The sequence below is a fragment of the Photinus pyralis genome, unplaced genomic scaffold (genome assembly GCF_008802855.1).
Source record: "Photinus pyralis isolate 1611_PpyrPB1 unplaced genomic scaffold, Ppyr1.3 Ppyr1.4_LG1, whole genome shotgun sequence".
NCBI lineage: Eukaryota > Metazoa > Arthropoda > Insecta > Coleoptera > Lampyridae > Photinus > Photinus pyralis.
In genome coordinates this window covers 60231778-60256829 of record NW_022170249.1, presented here as the reverse complement: position 1 = coordinate 60256829, position 25052 = coordinate 60231778, and the positions used below count along the sequence as shown (strand labels likewise).

The window sequence follows — 25052 nt, the reverse complement described above, 5'->3', positions numbered from 1 at the left end:
ATATATATATATATATATATATATATATATATATATAGGGTCTTCATTAATTACTGAGACCCACGTGACTGCAGGTGGTTAGGCAACTAAAAATGCGCGAGTGGTAATCCTGATTTTTTTCCCCTAGGAAAGTTACTACTGAAGCCCAGTAATATTTGAAGGCCGAATTAAGTATTTTAGAGAAACACGAAATATATTGTACTATTTATTGTTACAAAAGGTGCTCAAAGTGGCCACCGTTCACTTCCAGGCACAAATTCACTCTACGCTTCATATTTTCAAATACACGTTCGAGTTCATCTTGCGTCACATCGTTTATTTCTTGTCGTATCGCCCTTTCCAATTGTTCGAGTGTGTGCAGTCGATTTTTAAATATATTATTTTTAATTCGTCCAAACAAAAAGTAGTCCAATGGTGTGAGGTCAGGACTTCTTGGAGGCCACAAACCAGTGCTTATAATTCGATCGCCATAAAATTCTTGGAGGTATCTAAGCGTTTCGTTAGCGGTGTGTGCCGTGGCTCCATCTTGCTGGAAAAATCCATGTTGTAGCTCATCATCTTGCAGATTTTCTTCAATAGCTTGATGCAGAATTGCACGATATCGCTCTCCGTTTATAGTTTCATAAAAAAAATCGGTCCAATTATCCTCCTTCTTGACATGGCTACCCAAACGCCAACCTTTTGGGGATGTAGAGATGTTTCGACAAAAATGTGCGGATTTTCTGCTGCCCAAGTCCGGTAATTTTGGCTATTAACGTAACCTGACAAATGTACCCATGCTTCGTCTGAATAAAACGTTAGGTCTAACAAATTGTTATCGTTTAAGCGTTCGTTGAACCAGTGGCAATATTGCACTCGACGATCGTAATCAAGTGCATGTAATTGTTGCACGGAAGAAATTTTGTACGGATGCATGTGTAGCACCTTCTTCAAAGCTTTGTGGCAGGTACCAGTCGATAGGCCTATAAAAAATACATTTTATTTTCTATTACACAAATACACGTAAACTTAGCCGTACCTGTTTGAGCGGAAAGTCGAGAAATCGATTTTTTGGGACTTTGTTCCATTCGTTGTTGAATATCGTTAACAACATTTTCACTTAAAACAGTCGGTCTGCCGGACTTCCCTTTGCAAATGCAGTGCTTGTTTTCATATCGTGTTATTAGACGTGACCTGTGGTTCTTAAATACATCGTAGTCGATATTAACATCAGGGTACTCTTCGGAAAACTGTTCAATGCACGATTGCAGTGAATAGCTGCAAGTTCCATCAGGATTTCGGTTACCACTGCGGAAATGTGCCATTAAAATAACACCATCTTCCTACAGCGATACACTAAAAATTCAGAATAACTTAATGACAATTCTCCTTAAAAAATTTTTAACTTACATCAGAATAACTTCGTAGCGTTAAGAGCTCTGAAAAGAACTGTTTTGGCTGTTGATTTAAGATAATGTTAAAGAAATTCGAAAAAAACGGTAAACACAAGCAAAGATTGACAGGAGGTGAAATAAACAAATATGCAATTTGGGTATTTTGTTTTAACCAACTGTCCGTGTCTACCAACATAAAGAAAAAATATTTAAAGCGGGAAATTTAAATTTCGTCACGTGGGTCTCAGTAATTGATGAAGACCCGGTATATATATAAAATGTCTGAAGTAAACACATATTGATTCTTTAAGTCTGGATTTTTTTCAAATTTTCTTTCTCCAAGTATAAAACCTTTCCAGTGCTATGCCTTAAACGGAATATTAACTATTATAAAAATCCCAATTTAGAAAATAGTCGAAATATGTTTGTTAAATTAATAATGAAACCTAAAAAACCGATTTTTCTGTTGGTCAATAATATAGGCCTCCCTGCGGAATTTGTTAGACTATTTACATATAAGATGCAACGAAGAATTTGACAAAGGAATATTATATACATTTTTGTTTGAAAATTTGTTTCTACAATTCAAAATGTCAAAACAGTTATTAAACATTAAACAAAACTTAGCCATTGCTTCACAATTTTGAAATTCTGTAATTTCAAGATTTTTCAGGAACATTAATGATTTGTAACAGCTTTTGCTTAATGTTTGAGCTGCTAATTTAACATTCATTCGATTATTGGTAAAGTTTACATGTTTATTTGTTAATTTGCTCAGTGTAGTCCTTGATTTTTTTGGTACTCATTTAAGAGGTTTATGTATTCCCATGAAATACAAGCTCCGTTTGTATCTTTTAAAATCTTAGAATCGCCTAATGTATTGCGCACTAACTTTAGCATATGACATGCATCCCAAAATATAGAAATTTTTCTTTGACTAGCTGGACACAAAAACCAAGGTTTAAATCCATTTGGATATGAAAAATTGGCACCAAGATGTGTGCTTAGTGATTAGTGGACGCTCCATCAAATACAATAGACACTACCTTAGCACCTGTTTCATTAAGTAAATGTAAACATTTGGTTAAGAGCTTCGCCCTTTCTGCCTCTCTCAAAGATGTAATTAAAAAATATGCTAATGGAACTTTAAAAGATCCATTCAGTGAGATTGCCATAAAAACTAAAGCATGATTTGCTTTCAGTAGATTATCACTGTCACTTTCAAAAGATATATGCGATCCTAAATCTACGCCTCCATAAAACATATTACCACTGTATATAATTTGTGAACGTACGCAACATTTAATAGGACTATTTTTTTTTTTGTTTTCGGCCGCTATTGCATCTAGAGCTGGTTTTTGGAAGCCAGGTTTGCAATCTATGTTGGAATACCAATTTGCAGTTGTTCCACTTTTGACGAACATAATTGTAAGCTCTTGAGGAGTAGAATTGCAATGTTAATGCAAATTGTCGTAATTCAGGAGAATATTTTTCTTTCTTGTTACTTAAGTTACGTTTTATAATCTGGCGCATGTGGTCTGGTGTAGAAGTCTGTAACAATTATTCAACAATTAAAATCCACCTAACATTAAAGCTCGGTACACACATTCAGTTCGTAGGCAGTCTGCCGGCCGGTCATAATCGTTATTAAAAATTATTCCAGTCGGCCAATATCGTCCGGGCAAGCAATACTCACATTCTGATTTTGAGCATTCTTACCAATAAGAGGAATTGGCGGCAAGCCTTGTTATTTATAGCGTTTTTAAAAGTTAAAACACCCGTTACATCGAATTTGAGGTTAGCGTTCGGCGTTGTGTTTTTGTTTACAGAATCCGGATATTTTAGTGTATGATGCTATTCCAACGTCAGGAATTAATACTATCTTTTTTATGTAATGGTACTAACAAAGACAGAATATTGGAATTTACAAGCGACTAGCAACGGAATAACAAACTATGCGCAAATCACACAAAAGGACAGAGATATACTTCTGTCCTATAGATGTTTGCTTCACTTTTGTGTGTTGTATACGTCATATAGTCTTTTAAATTATGAGCCCACTTTTTGCACTGAACACATGAAACCCACCCTTCAGTTGAAGTGGAATATTGGTCATTACAGTATAAACATAAGGTGTCGTCTTCCTCCTCAGATTCTTCCGAGCTATCTCGAACTTCTGTTATTATCTTTTTTGGAACAGACTTTTTCTCTATGGTTACCTTCTGTTACACACCTGACAATTTTTTTTTAACTTTGTTTTTTTGTGCTTCATTGACTTTTTCCGATTTTGTTATTGCCTCAGTCAGTTCCGCTTTATAAGGAGACTCTGTAATAATGGCGGTTTTAATAATAATAATAATAATACCTTTATTTGGTTACATATTGCACCCATATTATCAATTCAGTATGCAAAACAAGTGAGTACCTACATTGCGAGAGCAATAGTAACTAAAAGGGCGAAGTTCAGATAGTAGTCGCCCAAGCTCCTACTTCTGCTCTTCCACTTAACCCATTTTACATAAATATATATTTAAAGAACGAAAGACATTAAGGTTGACAGAATACCAATACAGAATTTAGCTAGCGTGTGGTCGCAGTTATATAACAATGAAAACAGAATAGATTGTTAACTAATGAATTAGTATTAGACGAATACATTTACATGAGAACTGCACTGTGTTTGCTGCAATATTTGACGATCAAGTATGAAGCGTTGGATATACTGTTTAAATTTTATAGAGTTTAGGTTTTTGCAAGAGTGTGGCAATACGTTGTACAGCTTGGCAATGCTGTAACTGAAAGATCGTTCGAAGACGGAGGTTTTGTGTAAAGGTGGAGTTATTAAGGTAGGAAATCTAGGACTGGAACTGAATCTGATTTTATCGTAAACATAAGTTGGTGTTTTTTCGATGATTATTTTATGGTATAAAGTAGCTGCATGCGCAAGTCTCCTATTTTCCATGTTTAGCCATTTTATTTCGGTTAATTTATGAGAGATGCGATCATACTTCTTTACACCATAAATCAATCTAAGGCACGAATTTTGGATTTTTTGAATTCTATATTTGTCAGCTGCATCCAAACAAGGGCCATAGAGAGTATCACAATAATTGAACTGTGAGAGGACAAGCGATTCACACAGTATGATTTTTAGATGTTGGCCTATGCTATAGCGATGATTAAATATCAATGTTAAGTTCATAAATGCTTTTGTGATCATTATTGAGACTTGTTCTTTGAAACGCAGTTGAGAATCCATTATCACTCCAAGGTTCCTTACTTTATCTTGAACACACAACGTAGGGTCTTTTACCCGAATTTTTACCGCATATTTTTGCCGTTCTGTAACTTTAGTTCTCCCGAATAGCATTACCGACGATTTGGAAGCATTAATGTACAGTCCATGTGTTTCCGATACTCCCACCAATTTGCAAATATCGTTGTTTATATATTCCACAGCTTGTGTTACATTGCACTCATGAAACTGATAATATAGCTGGGTATCATCTGCATATTGGTGAAACTTTACATGCTCCAGACATTTGTGGAAATTTGAGGTGTATAGAATGAAAAGCAAGGGACCTAATATGGAACCTTGTGGCACTCCACTGCATAAAGGAATAGCTTTAGATTTATTACCATTTAGCAACACTAGCTGTCTCCTATTGCAAAGATAATTTCTAATAATAGTACCAGCATCAATACTAAATCCCACATAGTGCAGTATACTCAATAGTATTTCATGATTAATAGTGTCAAAGGCTTTAGAGAAGTCCAGCATGACTAGTATCGTGAGCATTCCCAAATCATATGCGGTGAGTATATCATCTGTTATGTTTAATAAAGCCGTTGAACAACTGTGTCCACTTCTGAAACCCGACTGCATCTTAGGTAATACCAAGTACTTATGAAGATGAACTTTGATTTGATTTGCCATTATCTTCTCTAAAACCTTTGACAAAACCGGCAGTATACTAATTGGACGCAAATCATTGTAGCAAGCGGGGTTGTTTTTTTTAGGTATAGGAATTACGTTCGCAATTTTCCAGACCTCGGGAATCACGTTCGATTGTAAACATACATTAATTATATAAGTTATGTGAGGAATCAAAAACGGACAGCACAATAAAAGCATATATACACTAATTCCATCTTCACCCACAGCCTTAGATTTAATGTTATAAAGAACATTCATGTCATTGTCGGAAACTTGCTGAAATTTAAGTTGTGTTTGAAAATCAAACATGGTGTTCTCCGAATAGAAATTTATTAATTTTTCATCGGCACGATCTTTAGATTTGGGAATGAAGGCTTCATTAATATCATCAGGATTACTTAGTTGCAAAGGAACTTCAATCTTGTCTTTACAGCAAATATTTAGACTTTTTAGTTCTTTTCACAGCTTACGAGATCTGTTATTGCGAACGTGATGATCTAAATACGCCTTTTTTTCAGAATTGACTGCGTAAGTAGTATGGTTCCCGAGTTTTTTATAATAATCCCAATGCGCACTATTTTTTGACCTTTTATATTTGTGCAGTGCAGCATCTCTCAATGACATCATGAGCTTAATATTGTCTGTAAGCCACGGAGATTTGGACTTTGTTATGCGTACCGTTTTCAATGGCGCAAAAACATCAAATATACACAAAATACACGAATTGAAATAATTTACAATATCATTAATGTTATCAAGTTCATACAAATGATTCCAGTCAAGGGAATGCAAGTATGTGGTGAAGTCAGAACTGTTTATTTTGCTAAAATCCCTATAAGTTTTTAGGAGAGATTTCGGATAGACTATATTAACAGGATATTTACAAAACACCAGAGAATGATCCGAAATATGATGCACAGGAATAGTTCCATAATCATCAACGCTTATCTTAGACGAGAGAATGATTAAGTCCAACAAAGTAGAAGAACCTGCAGTGATCCTGGTGGGTTCTGTGATTATTTGCATTAGTCCAACTTCGTATAACACATTGTGAAAATGTAAGCAAGCTTGTTTGCCAGCGTCTAAGAGATCCAAGTTAAAATCCCCCATACAAACAATATCATCAGTAGCAATTGTCATCTGCGCTAAACAATTTTCAAATTCATTAATAAAGTTTGAAAAATTGTACTGTAATTTCCTATAAATTGCTCCTAACGCTAAGTGTTTATTATGTAATTGTATTTTAACCCAGACTTGCTCAAACGTTTCTTCAACGTCTAAATTTGTGAACACCATGTAATTAATATTGTTTTTAATATACATTCCTAGGCCACCACCCCAGGTTTTAGTGATTCTATCTTTACGGATAAACGTATATCCAGGTACACTTACGGCTGAAGATTGAACTTTTGGACTTAACTATGTTTCAGCAACTCCAACGATGTCATACTTAGCCGACATTATATGCTCCTTGAAATCTACAAAATTACTTAAAATTGATCTAACATTTAGAAATGCAATCTTCAAACTATGCATTAGTTGTTTATTGCAGGTTTATAATATTTGAAAAAATAATAGCCAATTTATGTGCATGATAACCAGACAATGATGATAGGTAACCAAAACAGAGGCTATATGCATATTGTGAAAACAATGTTTAACTGAACTATAATTAAAAGGTTCTGTAGTAACAGTAACTAAAAATAAAAAAGTTCCAATTCTTAAAGAAAATAAAATAAAATAAAATAAATTCAATATTCGGAGAAAGAAAAATCGTAGAATAATTAGTGGACATCTCTGAAGTCATTTATGGAGCGGATACGGAAAATTTTACTACGGTCGTCTTTACGCATTAATATTTTGCCATCACGTGTCCATAAGTATTTTATTTTATGTTCCTTCGCGAATGCACGTGATTTGGCGTAAAGAACACGATTTTCTGCAGTGAGTGAATCATTAATGTAAATGGGGCTATTGCAGTTTATATTAGGTAAATTCGTGAACATTTCACCAAGATCCTTCACAACAGTTACTCTTTTGACACGTTTGCACTTCATAAATTCGTATTTATACAGTCTACTAGTAAAGGTAACTATGATTGGTCGCGGTTCTGTAGGCTTGTTTGGATTACGGGCTAGGCGGTGGCAGGCATCTACAATTCCGTTGCTAAAAGCAAAACCCACGGCGTTACCGATCTGCGACATAACGAATAGAACATCTTCATCTTTGAGCTCAGGGACCCCTTTGATCTCCACTGCGTTCTTCATTGTGTGTTGTTCAAGATCATTGATCTTAAGCTTTAGATCTTGAATCTCTCCCCTCAGTTTAGTGTTTTCACCTTCCAGATGTCCAATCTTGCCCAAACATTCATCTATTTTCAGTTGTTGTGCTTTTAGAAGTGTAGAATTCCCGTCAATTTTTTCATGACACAAATTTAAAGATTTCGCAAAATCGTCTTGGTTGTTTTTGATTGAAAGGATAAGAGAATAAACCTGATCTAGAGTAACACTAGCAACATTGTCCGTTGGCGATACCGAGTTGTTAGTGGTTGGTTTCCGTGCAGAGCTATCTGATGATGGCAGACATAATGTACATGTCCAGTTGAGAATTTCTTTTGATTCACGTAAAGCATTATATTCGCAAATTGTGACATTTATGCATTGCAGATGATAAGTATTTACGCACACAGTACACTCAATGTTATCATCATACCTGTTTATCTTGGTGGAACAGATTTTACAATTAACACCGCGCACCACACTTGAAGTACCAGATGCCATTATTGTTAATAATATTTTGAATTATAAGTGTAATTAGAAAACATTAGCCAAGAGCACTTAATACACGTCTTAGTCGTTCCACGTACGTACGAATTTTACCTCTCTTTCTTTGCACTCGCTTAACAGTTTAGTTTCGGTAGTGGCATCAAAACTTCAGGAGAAAGGGCTGGAAAACTGGAACCGGTGGATTTTTTTATTGGCGCATTAGGAGTGTCAGGCATCCAGGAACATTGGGGTAGATCATTACTTTCCGTTTGTATGGTATTGTTCAATTCCATTATGTCTTTGGAAGGTGGGGTTGAGGGATTGTTGAAGGAATCCATATTTTTTGGAGGACCAACGGTTTCCGTAGAACAAGATTGTGGTTCATCAATGGGAATATTGGTTGCCTCAGCTGGTAAAAAATCATCATCGGTGAAGATACCTTCATTGGTTGGCCAAATTCCCGTGTTTTCAAAACCTTTTAGAGCGGTCTTCATAATCGCAGCATTGATGAAAGCTTGTCCAAATAAGGTTGAATTTTGGAACAAAGTAACGACTTTACCTGGGTTTGATCGTAACCACTTTCGCACCTCATCTTCATAATATAAACTTAAAGGTCTCATGAATGCGATATCTAAAGGTTGTAGCTTGTGCGAACAGTGTGGTGGAAAGCACAGAATAACACCGTTTTCACGAGCTAGATCGATTACTTCCAGGTTTTTTGTGTGAGATGCATGCCCATCAAACAGTAAGAGAACAGGATAATCTTTTTTTGCATTGGAAAATTGAATGAATTTTTTAAACCATTCAAAAAACACTTCTGTATTCATCCATCCAGATTCATTTGCCGCAGCCCAACCACCGGGCGGCAAACCCAATTCAAATTCTTGTTGTTTTTTCTTTCGAGGGAAGATCAACAGTGGAGGCATATAGTTGCCCGCAGCAGAGCAACAAATTTCTGCCGTTACCGTATTACCACGCTCAGCAGAAGTCAATACGCCGACCTGACGCTGCCCTCTATTTGCAATAATCCTTGAATGCTGTTTTGGAATGACTGTAATACCAGTTTCGTCGCAATTGTATATCATTTCGCAGGTAATTTTTTTCTCAAAAATAACTTTATTCAATAACGTAAAAAACTGTGCAACTGCTACTCTGTTAAAGCCCATTGCACGTGCTCCGGAAGTTGCCTCGGGCTTTCTTAAGCTTAATTCTGGATGACGTCTCATGAAAGATTGGGCCCAGTCTTCTCCCGCCATTTCACTCTCTTTGTTAAATGGATGCTCACAACCATTTCTTTTATTGATAAACCAAATAGTCTCTTTTGCATATCTTTTAAATATGTGACCAATTCTTCCTCTTGATCTTTGGTAAAAACACACTTATATTTGCCAGCTATTTTGTCAATCACAGAGTTCGGAACATCCTTACGTTTTTTAACATATCTTTCTAATGTAGTTTGCGGCAGTTGGAACTGAATTGACGCCTTCTTGCACGCTAATTCGCCATTTATCACAGCATTCACCGCTTGTTGCATAGTTTCAATACTCCACTGTTGTCGATCGGTCTTTCTGACATAGTTGCGAACCATCTGAAGAGATCACAAAACTTAAAATTAGGAGATTACATAAAGCTGGGTCGGAATGGGGTCCTTCCCTGTTCAGCCCCGTCCCATTCTGCCCCACGACTACTAATAACATAACATTAGCTCTGTGTCAACACGCTTTATGAGTATTTTTTATGGGACCATGTCAAAAGATACATGCAATCATACCGTTTACAGTAAAATAGACAACAAACCACAAAATAAATGAATAAGTAACTTACATTGTATCAAAAATGGCGAAAAGTTCTATAAACACAGACAAATGCAGCAGGTCAGCTTGAAAATTCGTTCAACTGTTGGCAGTAATATATTCGTTGTTGCCAGCTCGTCCGGTGCGTTAATATAAGCAATGACAGAGGGCGCTGGTAATATCGGGCGATTAGAGTGAGAAATATTATATGAACTCCGTTCTGCCCCGGTACCCCATTCCGCCCCGGTTTCCCCTACGTTGTTGTCTAAATGCCGCTGCATGTTGTGTCAAGGGTATCGTAAATCATACCGTTGGCATTCTCGCATCGTACAAAAATTGAAAACCTAATTTAAGGCAGCAGTATAAACCGCTATTTAGGTTTTTAAAACATTTAGGCGCTCAATATATAAGAATAGGCATTTTAGGCGCGTCAAATGGAGTATTTTTTTACGGCACAGATTAGTATTTGTGTTACAGGGAAATGCCTTGAAAAATAGAGAATAGGTATTTTACCTAGAATCCGGTCTTTACAAGGCTTTATGGTGTTCTTCAAGAAAACAATCGAGATAACCTGAACGTAACCAATGTAAATTACGACAATTATTTAAAATCAAGAATTAATTGTCATCAAGACATAAATCATTACAATCAGGAAAATAAGTGCCTGTGTAATGGAAGCTTCTTTTGTTCCTTCAGCTGAAAAATTGGCGTTTCTCGTATACATAGTTACACATTAAGAAGGGATTTGTTTGCTTACGTTTGTAACTCATATTTTGTTCTAACAAACGCTTCAGGGTTTGTTGTTTGTACGATGGAGCAGTTGTTGGATTGTTTAAAGCTCCAGAAGTTTAAAGTGGAACTCCTCTCTTATCCAATTCGGTCGATCGTGGGCCTGGTAAGGATCGTGATGTAAAAGAAAAAAAGTCCACACCCAGACAGTTTATTCTTGCGTTCCCGCCATAAAGTTATCCGCAAAATACCAACAAATTACATTTTGTCAAACAAATACATAAAGTTAACCGCACGCTAATTTTCAACAAAGAAACTTTACTAAATTTTAGATGCTAGATGGCTCAACATTAAAACGGAAAAGAAAGTATCGAGCCACGCAACAGCCAGGCCAGTTATCAAATGCCAGTTTTTTTAACAAGGACACATGCCAGATAACAATTTGGACAAGGACGAAATTTTAAATTATACAAGCGGAGCCATCTAGCGGTTTAAAGTTTAAATACACCTTAAGGAAGCTGTTTCGTTATAAGTTGATGCCCCTGAGATTCGGATTCCCAGCTGTAAATGTCTAACCATTCTTATTTTAAGCTATCACTCAAATAACTTCAGGTACTAAGTAGTACACTTCTAAGTTCTAAGGATATTAAGATAATCGTACTCATAAACGAAACAATGAAGAATGAATACACAACAAGCGCTAACGTAAACGAACTACGGAACAACTACAAACAGTACGAATTGGCGATTACTACTAGGCATGGGAATTTTTTTCGATATATCGATAGGTATCGATAGTTATCGATATATCGAATAACAATAGGTAGAGCTAAAAAAATCCATATATCGATAGATCGATAACTATCGATATATCGATACTTATCGATAAGTATCGATACCTATCGATATGTAGATAACTATTGATATATCGATATGTTGATAACTATCGATATGTCGATAACTATCGATATATCGATAACTATTGATATATCGATATGTCGATAACTATCGATATGTCGATAACTATCGATATACCGATATGTCGATAACTATTGATATATCGATATGTCGATAACTATTGATATATCGATATGTCGATAACTATTGGTACGATAAAATTATGTTATTGTTGAGATTTCAACGAGCGCTACTATTTTTATTAATAAAATCCATTTTCGGGTTTACTCTCGTGTACATTTACTATTTTTAGTTGCTCAACGTTTCGGAAACTTAACTTTGCTCCCTTTCTCAAGAGAAGCGCTACGTCACATCATCATCCATGCCAAATAAACGCAGTAATAAAATCTTTAGAAAATAGATCTTTTCGTCTTACTGACGATTGCTAAAAAAAAGAAGCACTTCAAAAACTTGAACAAAATGTTGCATCAAAATGGCTACTCTTTAGATAAAATAAAGAAGACAATCAAAGGGTGTAATCATGGCCTATGTATCGGTATCTGATTGATGGTTACAGAAGACCAGTCACAAAAAAACAGAAAAAGCTAAGAACACTGCAAATTTAGATATACAGTTTCAATTGATTAACATTTACGAAATCTAACAAAAAACTCTTGATAAAGGTAGCAAAGAACGGAATGGGACGTTTCGACGCAGCCGATTCGGCGCGTCCGATTCGGCGCGGCCGTTTAGGCGCGGAGACGTTTCGGCGCGGAGAAATTTCGGCGCGGAGACATTTTGGCGCGGGGACGTTTCGGCGCAGAGACGCTTCGGCGCAAAGACGTTTCGGCGCGGGGACGTTTTGGCGCAAAGCTGATTTGACGCTGCACGTTTCGGCGTACCTATACATATTTTATGAGCTTACATCCCACTGTGTGACATGGATTCTAAATTATTATTGTTCAATAAGCTTCCATTCATTTGTTCTAGGTTTACCATCAAATATTACAGCCATAAATATTATTTGTAGTATTATACAGGGCTATTCATAAAATTCGTTCCATATGTGTACAACCCTACTGAATCTGTTATCCAGAAATCAATAATACAAAATTTTCCCATATGGAACGAACTTTGTGAACAGCACTGTACAAGAAAAAATAATTTTGCAGTTTTACCAATTTATTGGAAACATGAAAATGTATATACCCACAACCAAATAAAGAATAACAATAGGAAATAATGTAGACACCACAATAAAATATTCTCAAATGCACTTAAAACTAATCCATTATCCAGATGTTGTACAAATACCTACAGAATATATGTCCACATGTAAATATATTGGATTAAACACAATTTACAAAACAATTATTTTGTATAGTTATGGATTCATCTCATAATTGTGAGATATTCCACGCAAATAGTCTATTATGTCTCTGTTTGCGTAATCAGCCACTATTGTTTTTATGCGCGTATCAGCATCACGATATTTTCTTAACTTTTTTGGTGGTTCATGGCCTGCAAGCAGGTGCTCATAGAACATATCACGACCTTTTTGAATTTTTCTTAAGCCATCTATAAACCTCCATAGGATTGGGTGATCCATTCCCATTTCTGATTGAAGACATCGATGGGCTGCTTCAGCGTGGTTGTTGGTTCTGTCCATGTCATTCACTACACGATTGTACAAGGACCACATTTCCGGGGGAAAAATTGCAGGTCTCCTAACGTTTCCGCGACGATTCAATCGTCCGACATAAAAGTCTTCAAACCATTGCAACAGTGGTTGCAACTCCACGGGCAACACGTCTGCTAACCTGTCTATTGCAGCATCTAAATCTCCAGTTGGTACAAACGCTAGCGACACCACCATTCTTGCCTGTAGCGCAAAATTAGCATCTGTATTATAGCGACCAGACAAGTTTAAGGTAGCGATGTGCTTTTTCATATTTTTAGTCAAATGAAAAAAACATCCCTGCATTTCCGTTCTTGGAAATGCATTTTTGAATGCTGAAATGGCAGCCAATTCGAAATCGCATGATATATAGGTTGGATTCAAATCAGGTTCTAAATTTTGTAACATTTCTAACATTGTTGTATAAGTTGCACCTTGCTTGTTTGGAAGAAGCACGTACAATAATGATAAACTCCGCCAAATTTGTGTGCCAGGATCACATACACCTGAGAAAATAGAGGTGGCGTCGATTTAAAGGTGCCATCAATGAACCAGTGGTCGGATTCACGTAATACCTGAAATAAGAGCAAAATTTCATTTCATAAACTTATAGGTAGGCTTTGGAAAAATATACTTTCCAATCCACACCGTCCAAGTGACACTCTCTGATCGATAAATTACCTGGAAAGTATCTGCTTTCAGGTCGATTTAGACAGTTTTTTTTACATGAAGCCGTTTTCTAAAGTACACAGCTGCTGCAAAAACTGTTTTTCCAAAACCATCTGGACGGTGTTGCCAGATCATGTAAAATAAGAAATACTTACGCGGAGATTCCGCTCACGTCCAAAAATTAGAATTCTTCCGGGAACTGGACCATTATCCGCTAGTAAAAAATCTTCTCGAATCCCGGGCTGTGGTTCGTAAACTTTATATTCATCCGGTATTATTAAATCCTCTACTCTTTCGGGTGCAGGAGGGGCCGCTCTCACAAGATTTCGCTTTCTTTGAATTATCTTTCGTAATGATCCATGGCTTGGCATTGTTGCGTGGGCAACTTCCGATAATTCTCCAATGCAAGCATTGATAACTTGTGCTGTTGTTTCCATGACTTCTCCGGCCCTCTCTTTTATTCTAGAAACTGCTGCCTGGACTTCAACTCTTGCCGCCGAACTGTCATGAGAATGGTCATTGACTTTTTTAACGACACTACCGTTTTCAGTGTGGATCCGAGCCTTACAGTCATCTTTTCTTTCACACCTCCAAAATAATTTCGCTCCGCAAGCACTCATTCGGTCGAAGACGTAGATGAACCCCTGATGTGAGTACTTTTGTTTTTGTCGTTTACTCACAATGTTTTCCATTTTTTAGAAGCACTGCACTTAACACCAAATAGTTTTCACAAGTTTACAGATGAAGTTGCACTAATAATAATATTTTGCTCACATTAATGTGCTAATTTATGAAAGAGGGTGGAGTACTTATACTTACCCCTACTTCTTAATGCTTTCTTGAAAAAAGAGATCTAATTGGTTATAATATGAGCAGTCCTCAGGCAAAGCCTAGAAGATTGTTTTTCTATTATTCGAAAAGCCAGGTAATTGACATTCTTCTTATATTACAGTTGTTTGTTGATTGCCATTTGCTCTTTGTACAGTTTAAGGTATTTCCCTTTATTCTAATAACTTGTTTTTTTCATTGAAGACAGGTACCTACCTAACTTTGCAGGGACCACTGCTGCATTCCTACGACTCAATTTTAAGGAATTTTGGAATTATGTATTCATTCTGACGAACAGAGCCGTCTTTAACCATTTGGGGGCCCTGGGCACAAACATGGCCCGTTTGTTTGGAAGATACAGAATTCAGAAAAACGGTCTCATTAAAATCAATAAATATGGGTATCGACAGAAAAGTATATAGCGTTCCTGTCACTCTTTCTACAATCCGCTTATATTTATACAGTGATATTCATTTAGAAGTAGACATAGGGATATGTGCATTGTTTTCCTTATGTCTAGTTTTAAATGACAAAAACTCTTCTAAAGGGCGCCTAATTTGATGCAACCAAAATAACTTCTTAAAACGAATGAAGATCTGGCTGTCATATTATTAATTGGAATATTACTGCTTTGGCTTCCGTATTTTTATTTTCGTTGGTGTGCGATGTATTCAACTGAAGAAAAACTTGATATTGTCAATTGGTATAGTGCAGGTAAGAACGTTCACGGAGCGTAAGAGACTTATTTTCTGTGTTGATTACTTTAAAAATTAGTGGTTGTTTAAATGCGATCCACATAAGACGTGTGAAGACATCGTAAACAACCCTCAATTTTAACGGTGGATATGAAACTGAATGTTTTAATTTTTGTGGAAGAGAATCCCATAAGAAATACCGACCGAATTTAATACCTTTTCATCATAACCTAATAACCTCACTAAAAGCATACTATTTACTGTGGTTTTTATTAAAATCTAGAATGACAGTGCAAAATGCGTGCGCATGTTATTTTGGTTGCATAAAATTAAGCGTCATTCAGAAGAGTTTTGTTATTTAAAAGTAGACATAGGAAATCTCTATGTCTACTTCTAAATGAATAACACTGTATATTAATGGACAGTAACCTAAGCATACTTGCGCCCGCTCTATGCAATTTCTCAGAAACGCATCGTTTACGGAGCTGTACGGTGTATCTTGAAAGAAATTGTAGGAACTTGTTTGTTGCTTTTAAAGGAAGTTAACTACAGTTTGAATTTGCAAATATAGACAAAGAAAAGCTACTACTAATTTCTTTTAGTTGCATTTGCAATTTGTAATTAAGTATATATCTAAGGCTCGCGTATCGTCTCGGGGGCCCCTTAACCCGCGGGGCCCCTGGGCATGAGCCCTTCGTGCCCGTGCGTAAAGATACCACTGCTGACGAACAAACAGGTTTCATTTACAATAACGTTTGTGTACGACTGCTTGATAATGCGGTGATTACCAGAGTTGGACTGGGTCAAGCATACAGTGACCCAGTTAGTTTACTGACCCAGTTACCCGGTGACCCAGTGACCCAGTTGACCCGGTGACCCAGTTTGACCCGGTGACCCAGCTTGACCCGACCCAGTGACCCAGCTTGACCCGGTGACCCAGCTTGACCCAGTTTGACCCGGTGACCCAGCTTGACCCGGTGACCCAGCTTGACCCAGTGACCCATCTTGACCCAGCTTTACTCAGTGACCCGTCCTGACCCGGTGGCCTAGTAATTAAATTATTGTTAGGTATCATACAAAACAATTTCAAGTAACTTTTAATTAAAAAAAAAACTTCCTCAATAATATTCGGCAACAAGCACGTAGCCCAATTTCATTCAAGAGAACTAATACCTAAAAAAATCAAATGCATTTGTTTATAGTTTGTAGTCAAGTATTCAATGAAAGTATTTGCAGAAAAGATTTATTTGGATTAAGCTAACTAGTAGAAAAAATTAAATGTGAATGAACACCTGTAAGCAAACTGGTAAGCCCTGAAGCAAAGAAATAACATTATTCTAATACAATTCGGGACATGGAAAGTTTTTTACGGCAGTATTAAAGCAAACATCACAGAAATGGCAGTTGTCAAGCAATCGAGTATTATTTTCAACAAACCAGCATTTCATTTATTGCATAATCTGTACACTTGAACCGAGGGCACTGACTTAACTGCGTTATTCAATCAAACTAGGTGACTGGGTCGAATTGGGTCCCCGGGTGAAATTGCGTCGCTGGGTCAAACTGGGTGACTGGGTCAAACTGGGTCAAGTTGGGTCACTGTGTCAAACTGGGTCACCGGGTCAACTGGGTCACTGGGTCTAACTGAAAAGAGTATGACGTGACCCAGCGACCCAGTGATCCAGTTTAATTTAGTGACCCAGGTGACCCAGTTGACCCAGTGACCCAGTCCAACTCTGGTGATTACAGTCGCAATTATTGGCCATAATTTGCAATATTATGGCCTAGTCCATAATGATAAAGTAAAACGGCCGCTTGTCAATGTGACAGTCGTACTTAGGTGTCAATCCAAGGTAAATTTAAGTATTTTAGAAATACTTGACAAATGCTGTTGTCAATGATATATAGATTTTATCGTTTATTGAATTCCATGAAATTTTCATTTTTAAGGGTTGTTGCAGTCGTACATAAAGCTTTGTATATATCGCGTCCATAAATAGGCTTTATGGGGACTAGCCTTGTTTATTTGTGCCTCGCTCGCTCGGCTAAATAAACGGCTCGTCCATAAAGACCCAGTTTATGTACTTGATATATAAATAGCTATTATGAGAAACAATAAGCGATTTTTGTAGAACTTCAAAACAAATTTCTAGCAATAATTAAATAATTTCCCCCTTAATGCTCGTAATTTGATGCATATTACATGCTCTCCTAATAACTGCCTAAGTAGATACCTTATAATATACCATCAAACGGGCCATCAAATGTATGAAGCAATATCGTACGGATTGTCATTAATGATTGGCCAACTTAGAATAGAGCTGTTCGTGATTCTAGTTTACGCTATCGTTGCTCATGAAAATAGAAATCGCGGTATAATTCAAACATTTTATTATAAAGGGTTTTTCATTAAGAACGCTCGAACTTTGAAATGAAATAAAACAACCTGTTTAAGTTATATTACCACAATTTTTATAATATTTTAAAGGATATTCGATGACATTATGTATGGAAAATAATTTCAGCCAAATGGCCCCCGCGACTCCGCTGTGCATGTAATATTCTGGTGGACCAATTTTGGACACCTTCGCTTAAACTGGGCTCAATTTCACAAAGAACTCGAGTTATGCTGGCATTTAGAGCCGTAATTGACTGAGGTTTGTCTGCGTAGACTAGGGAACTGAACTTTATATGGATGAATACTCAGTTTAGGTGCAAAATCTGCCAATTTGACGTCCCAGAAAGACCCAGTTCTTGCGCACGACGCAGAATGCACTGTCGGGGGTTTTCTCGCACACTGTCCCGAACGGCAATAATATTCTCCAACAATCGTGCGTTTCTTTGACGCACAGGAACTGCTTCATCAATCACTGACCCCGTTGTCTCAAATTTTTTATTAAACAACGCATTGTGGATTCGGCAGGACGGCCATGAAAGCCATAAATTGGACGCAACGCACAGAACGTTAGGCGAACGCAGCACTGATTTTGATAATCAATTTTAACAATTTCTACGCGTTTTTGAAGGGTGTAGCGTTCCATCAAAGAGTAACTATTATGGATACTCTTTGGTTCCATGGTGAAATGACAGGACTAAATAAGTACTCATGCCAAATTTGACAGCTATCGCTTTACCAAGATGGCCGCTATCCGCTGTCAAAGTTCGAGCGTCCCTATTGAAAAACCCTTTAGTTGGTATTAAAAGTTAAAAATTCCAAAATCGCCAATATAAAGCTATCGCAAGAGCGGTGTGCACGTAAAAAAGAAATTCTCCAGCCTTAAGAACGGTTCAGAATAGTTTATCTTGATCATTTAAAATATTCATAAATTTTTTATATGACATGATTAGTTACCTACTCACTAAATACCTACCGTATTTTTCAGTTTTCATTATGTTAGCTATGAAACAATTCGTTGCGCCATGACTGGCACTAACACAGTGCGCATATTAAAAAAAATACTTGTGTGTATGTTGTACTAAAAATATCGTGAAATTAATGTATAAATAGCATGGCTCCAAAGCGCCTCTACGTTAAACGGCTTCGCGCCGAAACGTCTCCGCGCCAAAACGTCTTCGCGCCGAGCTTCTCTGCGCCCAAACGTCCCTGCGTCCAAACGTCTCCGCGCCGAAACATCTTCGCGCCGAAACATCTTTGCGCCGAAACATCTTTGCGCCTAAACGGTCGCGCCGAATCGGTCGCGCCGAAACGTCGTAGACCGAGCAAAGAAACGTCGAGTAACTATTAATAGTCACTTTACACGAGAATAAATCGAAAATGGATTTTATTAATAAAACTCGATAAGATAACTATCCCTGTCGATAACTATCGATACGTCGAATATTTCTCTCAAATGAGACGTGCAATTACCGCTTAATTACAGCGGTAATTGCATTGTAGAAAGCTAAAGAGCCCTGCGATAATTGCACAGTTAATATGGTAACTCCATTAAAGTTGCAAGAACTGCATTCGGTTATTTTCATATTTTGTTAAAAGAGCTCTCTTGTCTTGTCGGGCTCTTTCGCCAAAATATAAAAGTAAACTCATGCAGTTTTTAGACACGCTTTCAAAAAAAATATCGGTAATATTATATCGATACCTATATATTAAAAACTATCGCCATAACGAGAACTATCGATATACAGATACTTATCGATATAGTAGTTATCGATCTTTCGATAGTTACCGGTGTATCGATAACCATCGATATTTCGATAATTATCGGCATATCGATAAGTAAAATATATCGATAGGTAAGTACCCGATACTTATATCGATAGGTGAAAACAGTTATCGCCCATCCCTAGCGATAACTATCGACATATCTATATATCGATAACTATCGACATATCGATATATCGATACCTATCGATAGTAATCATATATCGATAACTATCGATAACTATCGATAACTATCGATAACTATCGACATATCGATAACTATCGATATTTCGATAATTATCGGCATATCGATAAGTAAAATATATCGATAGGTAAGTACCCGATACTTATCGATAGGTGAAAACAGTTATCGCCCATCCCTAATTACTACGCTACGTTTAATCGAGACAAAATAACCACGGTTATTTTTGCCCATCCCTAGACCGGCGTTTCGCGGGGGAATTGTCCAACGCAATGATGACCGCAGAGGACGTTGCAAACGTTTTTCTTTTGCCTCTTCTGATTGGTATTACGCATCCCTTTCGAGTTTGTTTTTTTTGAGTTCACTGATGACTATCTACATGTCTGACAAAGATTTAGAAACAACGGCAAAATGGTAATTGGTGGTCCCAACTATATTGATGTACAAGATTTTAATAATTTATCTTTGTTTCAACAAGCATATGTTAATTAATTCGCCAACAAAGCTATTTATGTAACAAGTTGCAAATTGACTGTCTTTGGCGCACTAGACGTGTATTTATCCACTCGTTGCGTGAAAGTCATGCACAGTTGCAGCTACAGGACGGATCTTGCAGCTGTGTTGCTTGGGTTATTCAGTGCCCTAACCTATACATTCACATATTTCTGTGAAATAAAACATGGAATTGTTCCACGATTTTCTGGTTATTAATAACGTCATTAACCATGTTAATAAAGCCGCCGAGTTTGAGGAAAATCGTCGTGGACCACATTATCATCATGTTAACAGAGTCGACGCTATGCTTCATGAGGGCGGACAAACTCTTAACAATTCTTTCTGGGCGTCAGTCACTGACTGCTCTATTTCTTATTTTAGTATATATAATGCAAAAACAAATTCAAACAAAACAATACACAAAACAACAGCTGTATAGGTACAAATGTCATAACTGACAGTTGAATTCTTGTCTGTGATTGGTCTGTTGATAAACAGTGAGTTTTTTCCCTATTATTTTCTAATTGTTAGCGCGGAAAGACCGACGGACGGAAAATGTAGGGATAATAAACTTCTGGGAAGACAAATCCACGATTCCGCGCGCCGCGTAATGCATCGGACGTGTTTGTTTATTCAGCTATTACTATTTCTGTGTAAGTGGCAAATTGGTTTAATAAATTACCATATTACAATCAAAACAAACCAAAGTTGATAACGGTCTCTAAAAGTAAGTGAGTTGTGTAAAATATAAAAGTAAACAATGTACAATATTTGCGACATTTGTACACAATCAATCACGCAAAAGTCAACCGGCCTTCAATGCAATAGGGTAAACCATACAGTTATTGGACACTTAAGGATATTGATATTTTAAAAATTCAATAAATACATACCCATTTGCAAATATGTAAATATGAAATAACCACTTGTTCCATAATTGCTTAACTTTTCAGAAAAAAATATTAAGTTTTGGTAGTTGTTATAAGGAACAACTCTGAAATTACTTTTAAACAACTCTGCCAGAATACATAGTTATTGGGCACATTTTACAGTAATTGGACATTATTTTTACAGTTATTGGGCACACCTTTTTTTAAGGTTTACGTAGTGTTTTTTAGTAAGTAACACGTATAACTTTTTAATATACAGGGTGATTCCTATAGTACCTGCCACCGTTTGGGAGCGTGTAGGTGGTGCGTAGGGGAGTATTTTGATATAGGACACTTGGGGTCGGAAATCTAAAATAAGGGTGCCAGAGCCAAATTTCCCTTCTGGAATTTCGCGCCTGTAGGTAGGCAACCCAACCGGCCGGCGGTGCACACGGAGCGATCTCAGGCGGCGATGTGTGGCTGACACTTGATCAGAATTTGTTTAAACCCACGAAATCCCGTCTGCAACGACGCGTATCAAGTGAATAAACACTATGGCAATAGTATAATAATAGTTGGCTAGATGTAGGAAGTGCATTGAGAACAACGGTGGCCACGTTGAACACTTGTAAACGTTATTGCTTTTGACTGTCGTTTTCCCTCCTTCCCTCCCATGTCGCTTCCTCGCGCTAACTCGCTCTGCATCGCTCCGCGCGAAACGTCGGTCGGTTGGGTTGCCTACATACAGGCGTGAAATTCCAGAAGATAAATTTGGTTCTGGCGCCCTTATTTTAGATTTCCGACCCCAAGTGTCCTATATCAAAATACTCCCCTAGGCACCCCCTATACGCTCCCAAACGGTGGCAGGTACTATAGGAATCACCCTGTATATGTTTTATTGCAGAAGTATACATATTATATAATTCATCGATTTCCTTTTCTTCTTCTTCTGTTTCCGCTAGTGTTCTCTCTTCCTCTTTTTCATTTTCTTTATCTTCTTGTTCTTCGGTTTCAGCTGGTGGCCTCTCTTCCTCGATTTCATTTTCTTCACTTTCTTGTTCTTCTTCTTTTTCAGTGTCCACATCGCTATCCGATTCTTCCTTGTAGCAGATATGACATAGAAAAGTATCGTTATCAGTAGGGTCTGGAATATGTTGTTTATGAGACGCTGGAATACACGATTTGTGAAATGATTGTTTACATTCGTCACAAGACAACTCATTGCATTTTATTATTTTGGCACAAACATAGCATGTTATCTTATTAGCCGCACATAATTTATTTTTACGTGAAACGTTTGATGCTTTCTTCTGAGTTTTCTCTAATTTTTTAATATTTTGTTGGTGTTTTCTGATCTCTTTGAGTTCCTGATCTTCTTTCTTCTTCTTCGCTCTGACTTCGTCTGCTTCTTTCTTTAGAGCACGTTTTTTGTTTTTCTGTTCTTCTTCTTCTTTCTTCTTAGCACGTTTCTCTGCTAGCATTTCCTGATATTTATTACAAGTTACAGCATACGGCAACCTTTCGGTCTCTCGTTTTCCTTTACGTTTGGGTGAATCTGGCCAGTCAAGAAACTCAGCGATAGAGACATTATTAGCTACATCTACCACTGCAGTTGTTCTCTGTTGGTGAGTAGTTCTGGAAATTGCTCCATCAGTCTCTTTTGTATTAATATCACTGTTTTGTTCTGGCAACTCATCCGTTACAATCATATGTTGGGGCGAATCCTCGTTATTTTCTGGTACCTCTACGTTTGCAGTTGTAATGTGTTGGTCAGTAGTACTGGCGATTACTCCATCTGCCTCTTTTGTATTGCCACTTTCTTGTTCTGACAACACATCTGTTACAATCATATTTTGAGGCAAATCTTCGTTATCAATTTTTTCGTTAGATAAATTTATAATTTGGTCTGGCTCTTCCTTGGTGCTTTCAAAATGTTTCCATATACGAAATAGAGCAAAAAAGTCTTCGTTGTTTGTTCCTTCTGGAAGGACTGCATCTAATCTTTTAAACTGTTCAAGTTTTTCATTTCCAACGATATTTGCAAATGTGGAATACTTCATTGTGGTGTCTGTTATTTTATTGTCAAATGTTTCATTTTTCTTGGAACTTCCCAGACACTTGCTATAATCTATAGCGTCAGCATTTAGTGGATACAACCCACATGCTTTAAATCCATTTACCAATATATCGGGTTTGGCACTAGATTTAACGACTTCGTCTAGTAATGGTGCAAAGGAAAGCTTAGTTAGGGATTCTCCTGGATGATCTGACTGCCAATTCCTTACTGCTTTTCGCCAAGCTACCTTGATTGGGCGAAAAACAGCTACGTCTGCGGGTTGCAATATACGAGTAGCATTAGGATACAATGCTATAATTTCGATTGCTAGGTTACTGCAAAGAACGCTGAGTTGGTAAGTGAGATGGGACTTATGCCCATCTACAAATAATATCACTGGGAATGTTATACCTTCGGCAATTAAATAGGGATAGAATACTTTTGAAATATACTCGTAGAATACTTCGGCAGTCATCCACCCACTATCGCTGCGACCAATTCCCCAATTAGCTGGAACAGACTGTGAAATTTTTTCGGGAATTCTTTTATAGGGATATACTATCATCGGGCTACAAGTTGATCCACTTGCCGAAAACGTGAACATAACAGTTATGTTTTCCTTTGAAGACCCTTGATCGATGGTATATACATTTTTTATTCCCTTTGGTGCCAAAACTTTCCCTGTTTCTGGACATATTTGGAAACCTGTTTCGTCTCCGTTAAAAATGCGAGTTGGGTCCTCTATTACTTGTTCAAGTTGTTTTTCTTTTAAATAATCTTTTACTTCAACAAACCATTTTCGAATATCCTTTTCGGAAACACATGAACTAGCTGAAGTAACTGCTTCACTTGTTCTTTCTGTGATTTCAGGATGGCGTCTAAAAAACGCCTATAAAAATAAATCCTATGTTTTATTTTTTAGGAAGTGAGTATGTGGTTGTTATTACCTTTAACCAACCAGCTCCAGGACGATTATTCGTAAATGGGTTGGGACGTGGATTTGCTATTAGGAAATTTTGTACACTTGCAATAATGTCGTCTCTTTTTCTAGGAAATCCTTTCCGAGCAAGTTCTGCAATCCATCTAGAAAGCACAAAAAAAGGAAATAAGAAGTCACGTACCGGTACTTCGCTATTCGAGTTTGCTATTCTAACTACAGACAGAAAAATAAATAAACAACTTACTTAACTAATGTAGCTTCTTCCGAATTTGTGAGAACAGGCGAAGGTCAAAAGTTTGCTTGTGATCAGGATTCTTTAATTTAAATTCAAGCGTCGATTTTGGGACCGCGTACTTTTTTGCGATGGCTCTAAGCGATGTATTGCCATTCTGAAATTCAGAAACAGCCTTGGCCATTGTGGCTGCTTCATAACCAATACGTTTTGGCATGGCGAGACACTATAAAAACAATGTATTCTCAAAATACAGTAGTTGGCCACTTATAAGACAGTAACTGGACACGTGGCCAATAACTGTCCAGAACGCTCCTACATTAAAATCCGCTATATTAGCGATTATAGTACATATTGTCCTACTACATAGTGAACACAGATGAGAATGAACCAAGATTCAGTTATTGGCCACCCTGTCCAATAACTAAAAAGTGATAATATCACTTGGACACTTTGTTTTTGTTATAAATAATTAGATTAATGAACATGAATATTATGTAAAACGATGTAATACAACCTTTACTTGCCTTAGTATTCTGCCCAATGGTCTATTTTCAACGATCTGTACGTAGCACCACTTTCGCGGAAGTGTTAACCTTAAAAAAATCGTAACAACTTAACGGACGTGAACATAGGTTAACGTCAACTGAATTTCTCACGATAAAGAAATAATTGGCGGGAAATTTTAATGCGCCAAAATATTGGTAACATATTGCCATCTAGCAGGAAGACAAC

The 25052-nt window shown here is 37.1% G+C and overlaps 2 protein-coding genes across 2 annotated transcripts; both read right to left on the bottom strand.

Annotated features, from left to right (window-relative positions):
* Positions 1-8209: 8209 nt before the first annotated feature.
* Positions 8210-9160, bottom strand: LOC116164573. Its single transcript, XM_031478769.1, has one exon. The coding sequence runs from the start codon at positions 9158-9160 to the stop codon at positions 8210-8212; it is 951 nt and encodes a 316-aa protein (XP_031334629.1).
* A 9735-nt stretch (positions 9161-18895) lies between these two features.
* Positions 18896-23149, bottom strand: LOC116164561 (FK506-binding protein 5-like). Its single transcript, XM_031478761.1, has 3 exons — positions 22378-23149; positions 22002-22233; positions 18896-19103 (listed from the first exon to the last, which is right to left on the bottom strand). The coding sequence occupies exons 1-3, from the start codon at positions 23147-23149 to the stop codon at positions 18896-18898; spliced, it is 1212 nt and encodes a 403-aa protein (XP_031334621.1).
* Between the last annotated feature and the right edge of the window lie 1903 nt (positions 23150-25052).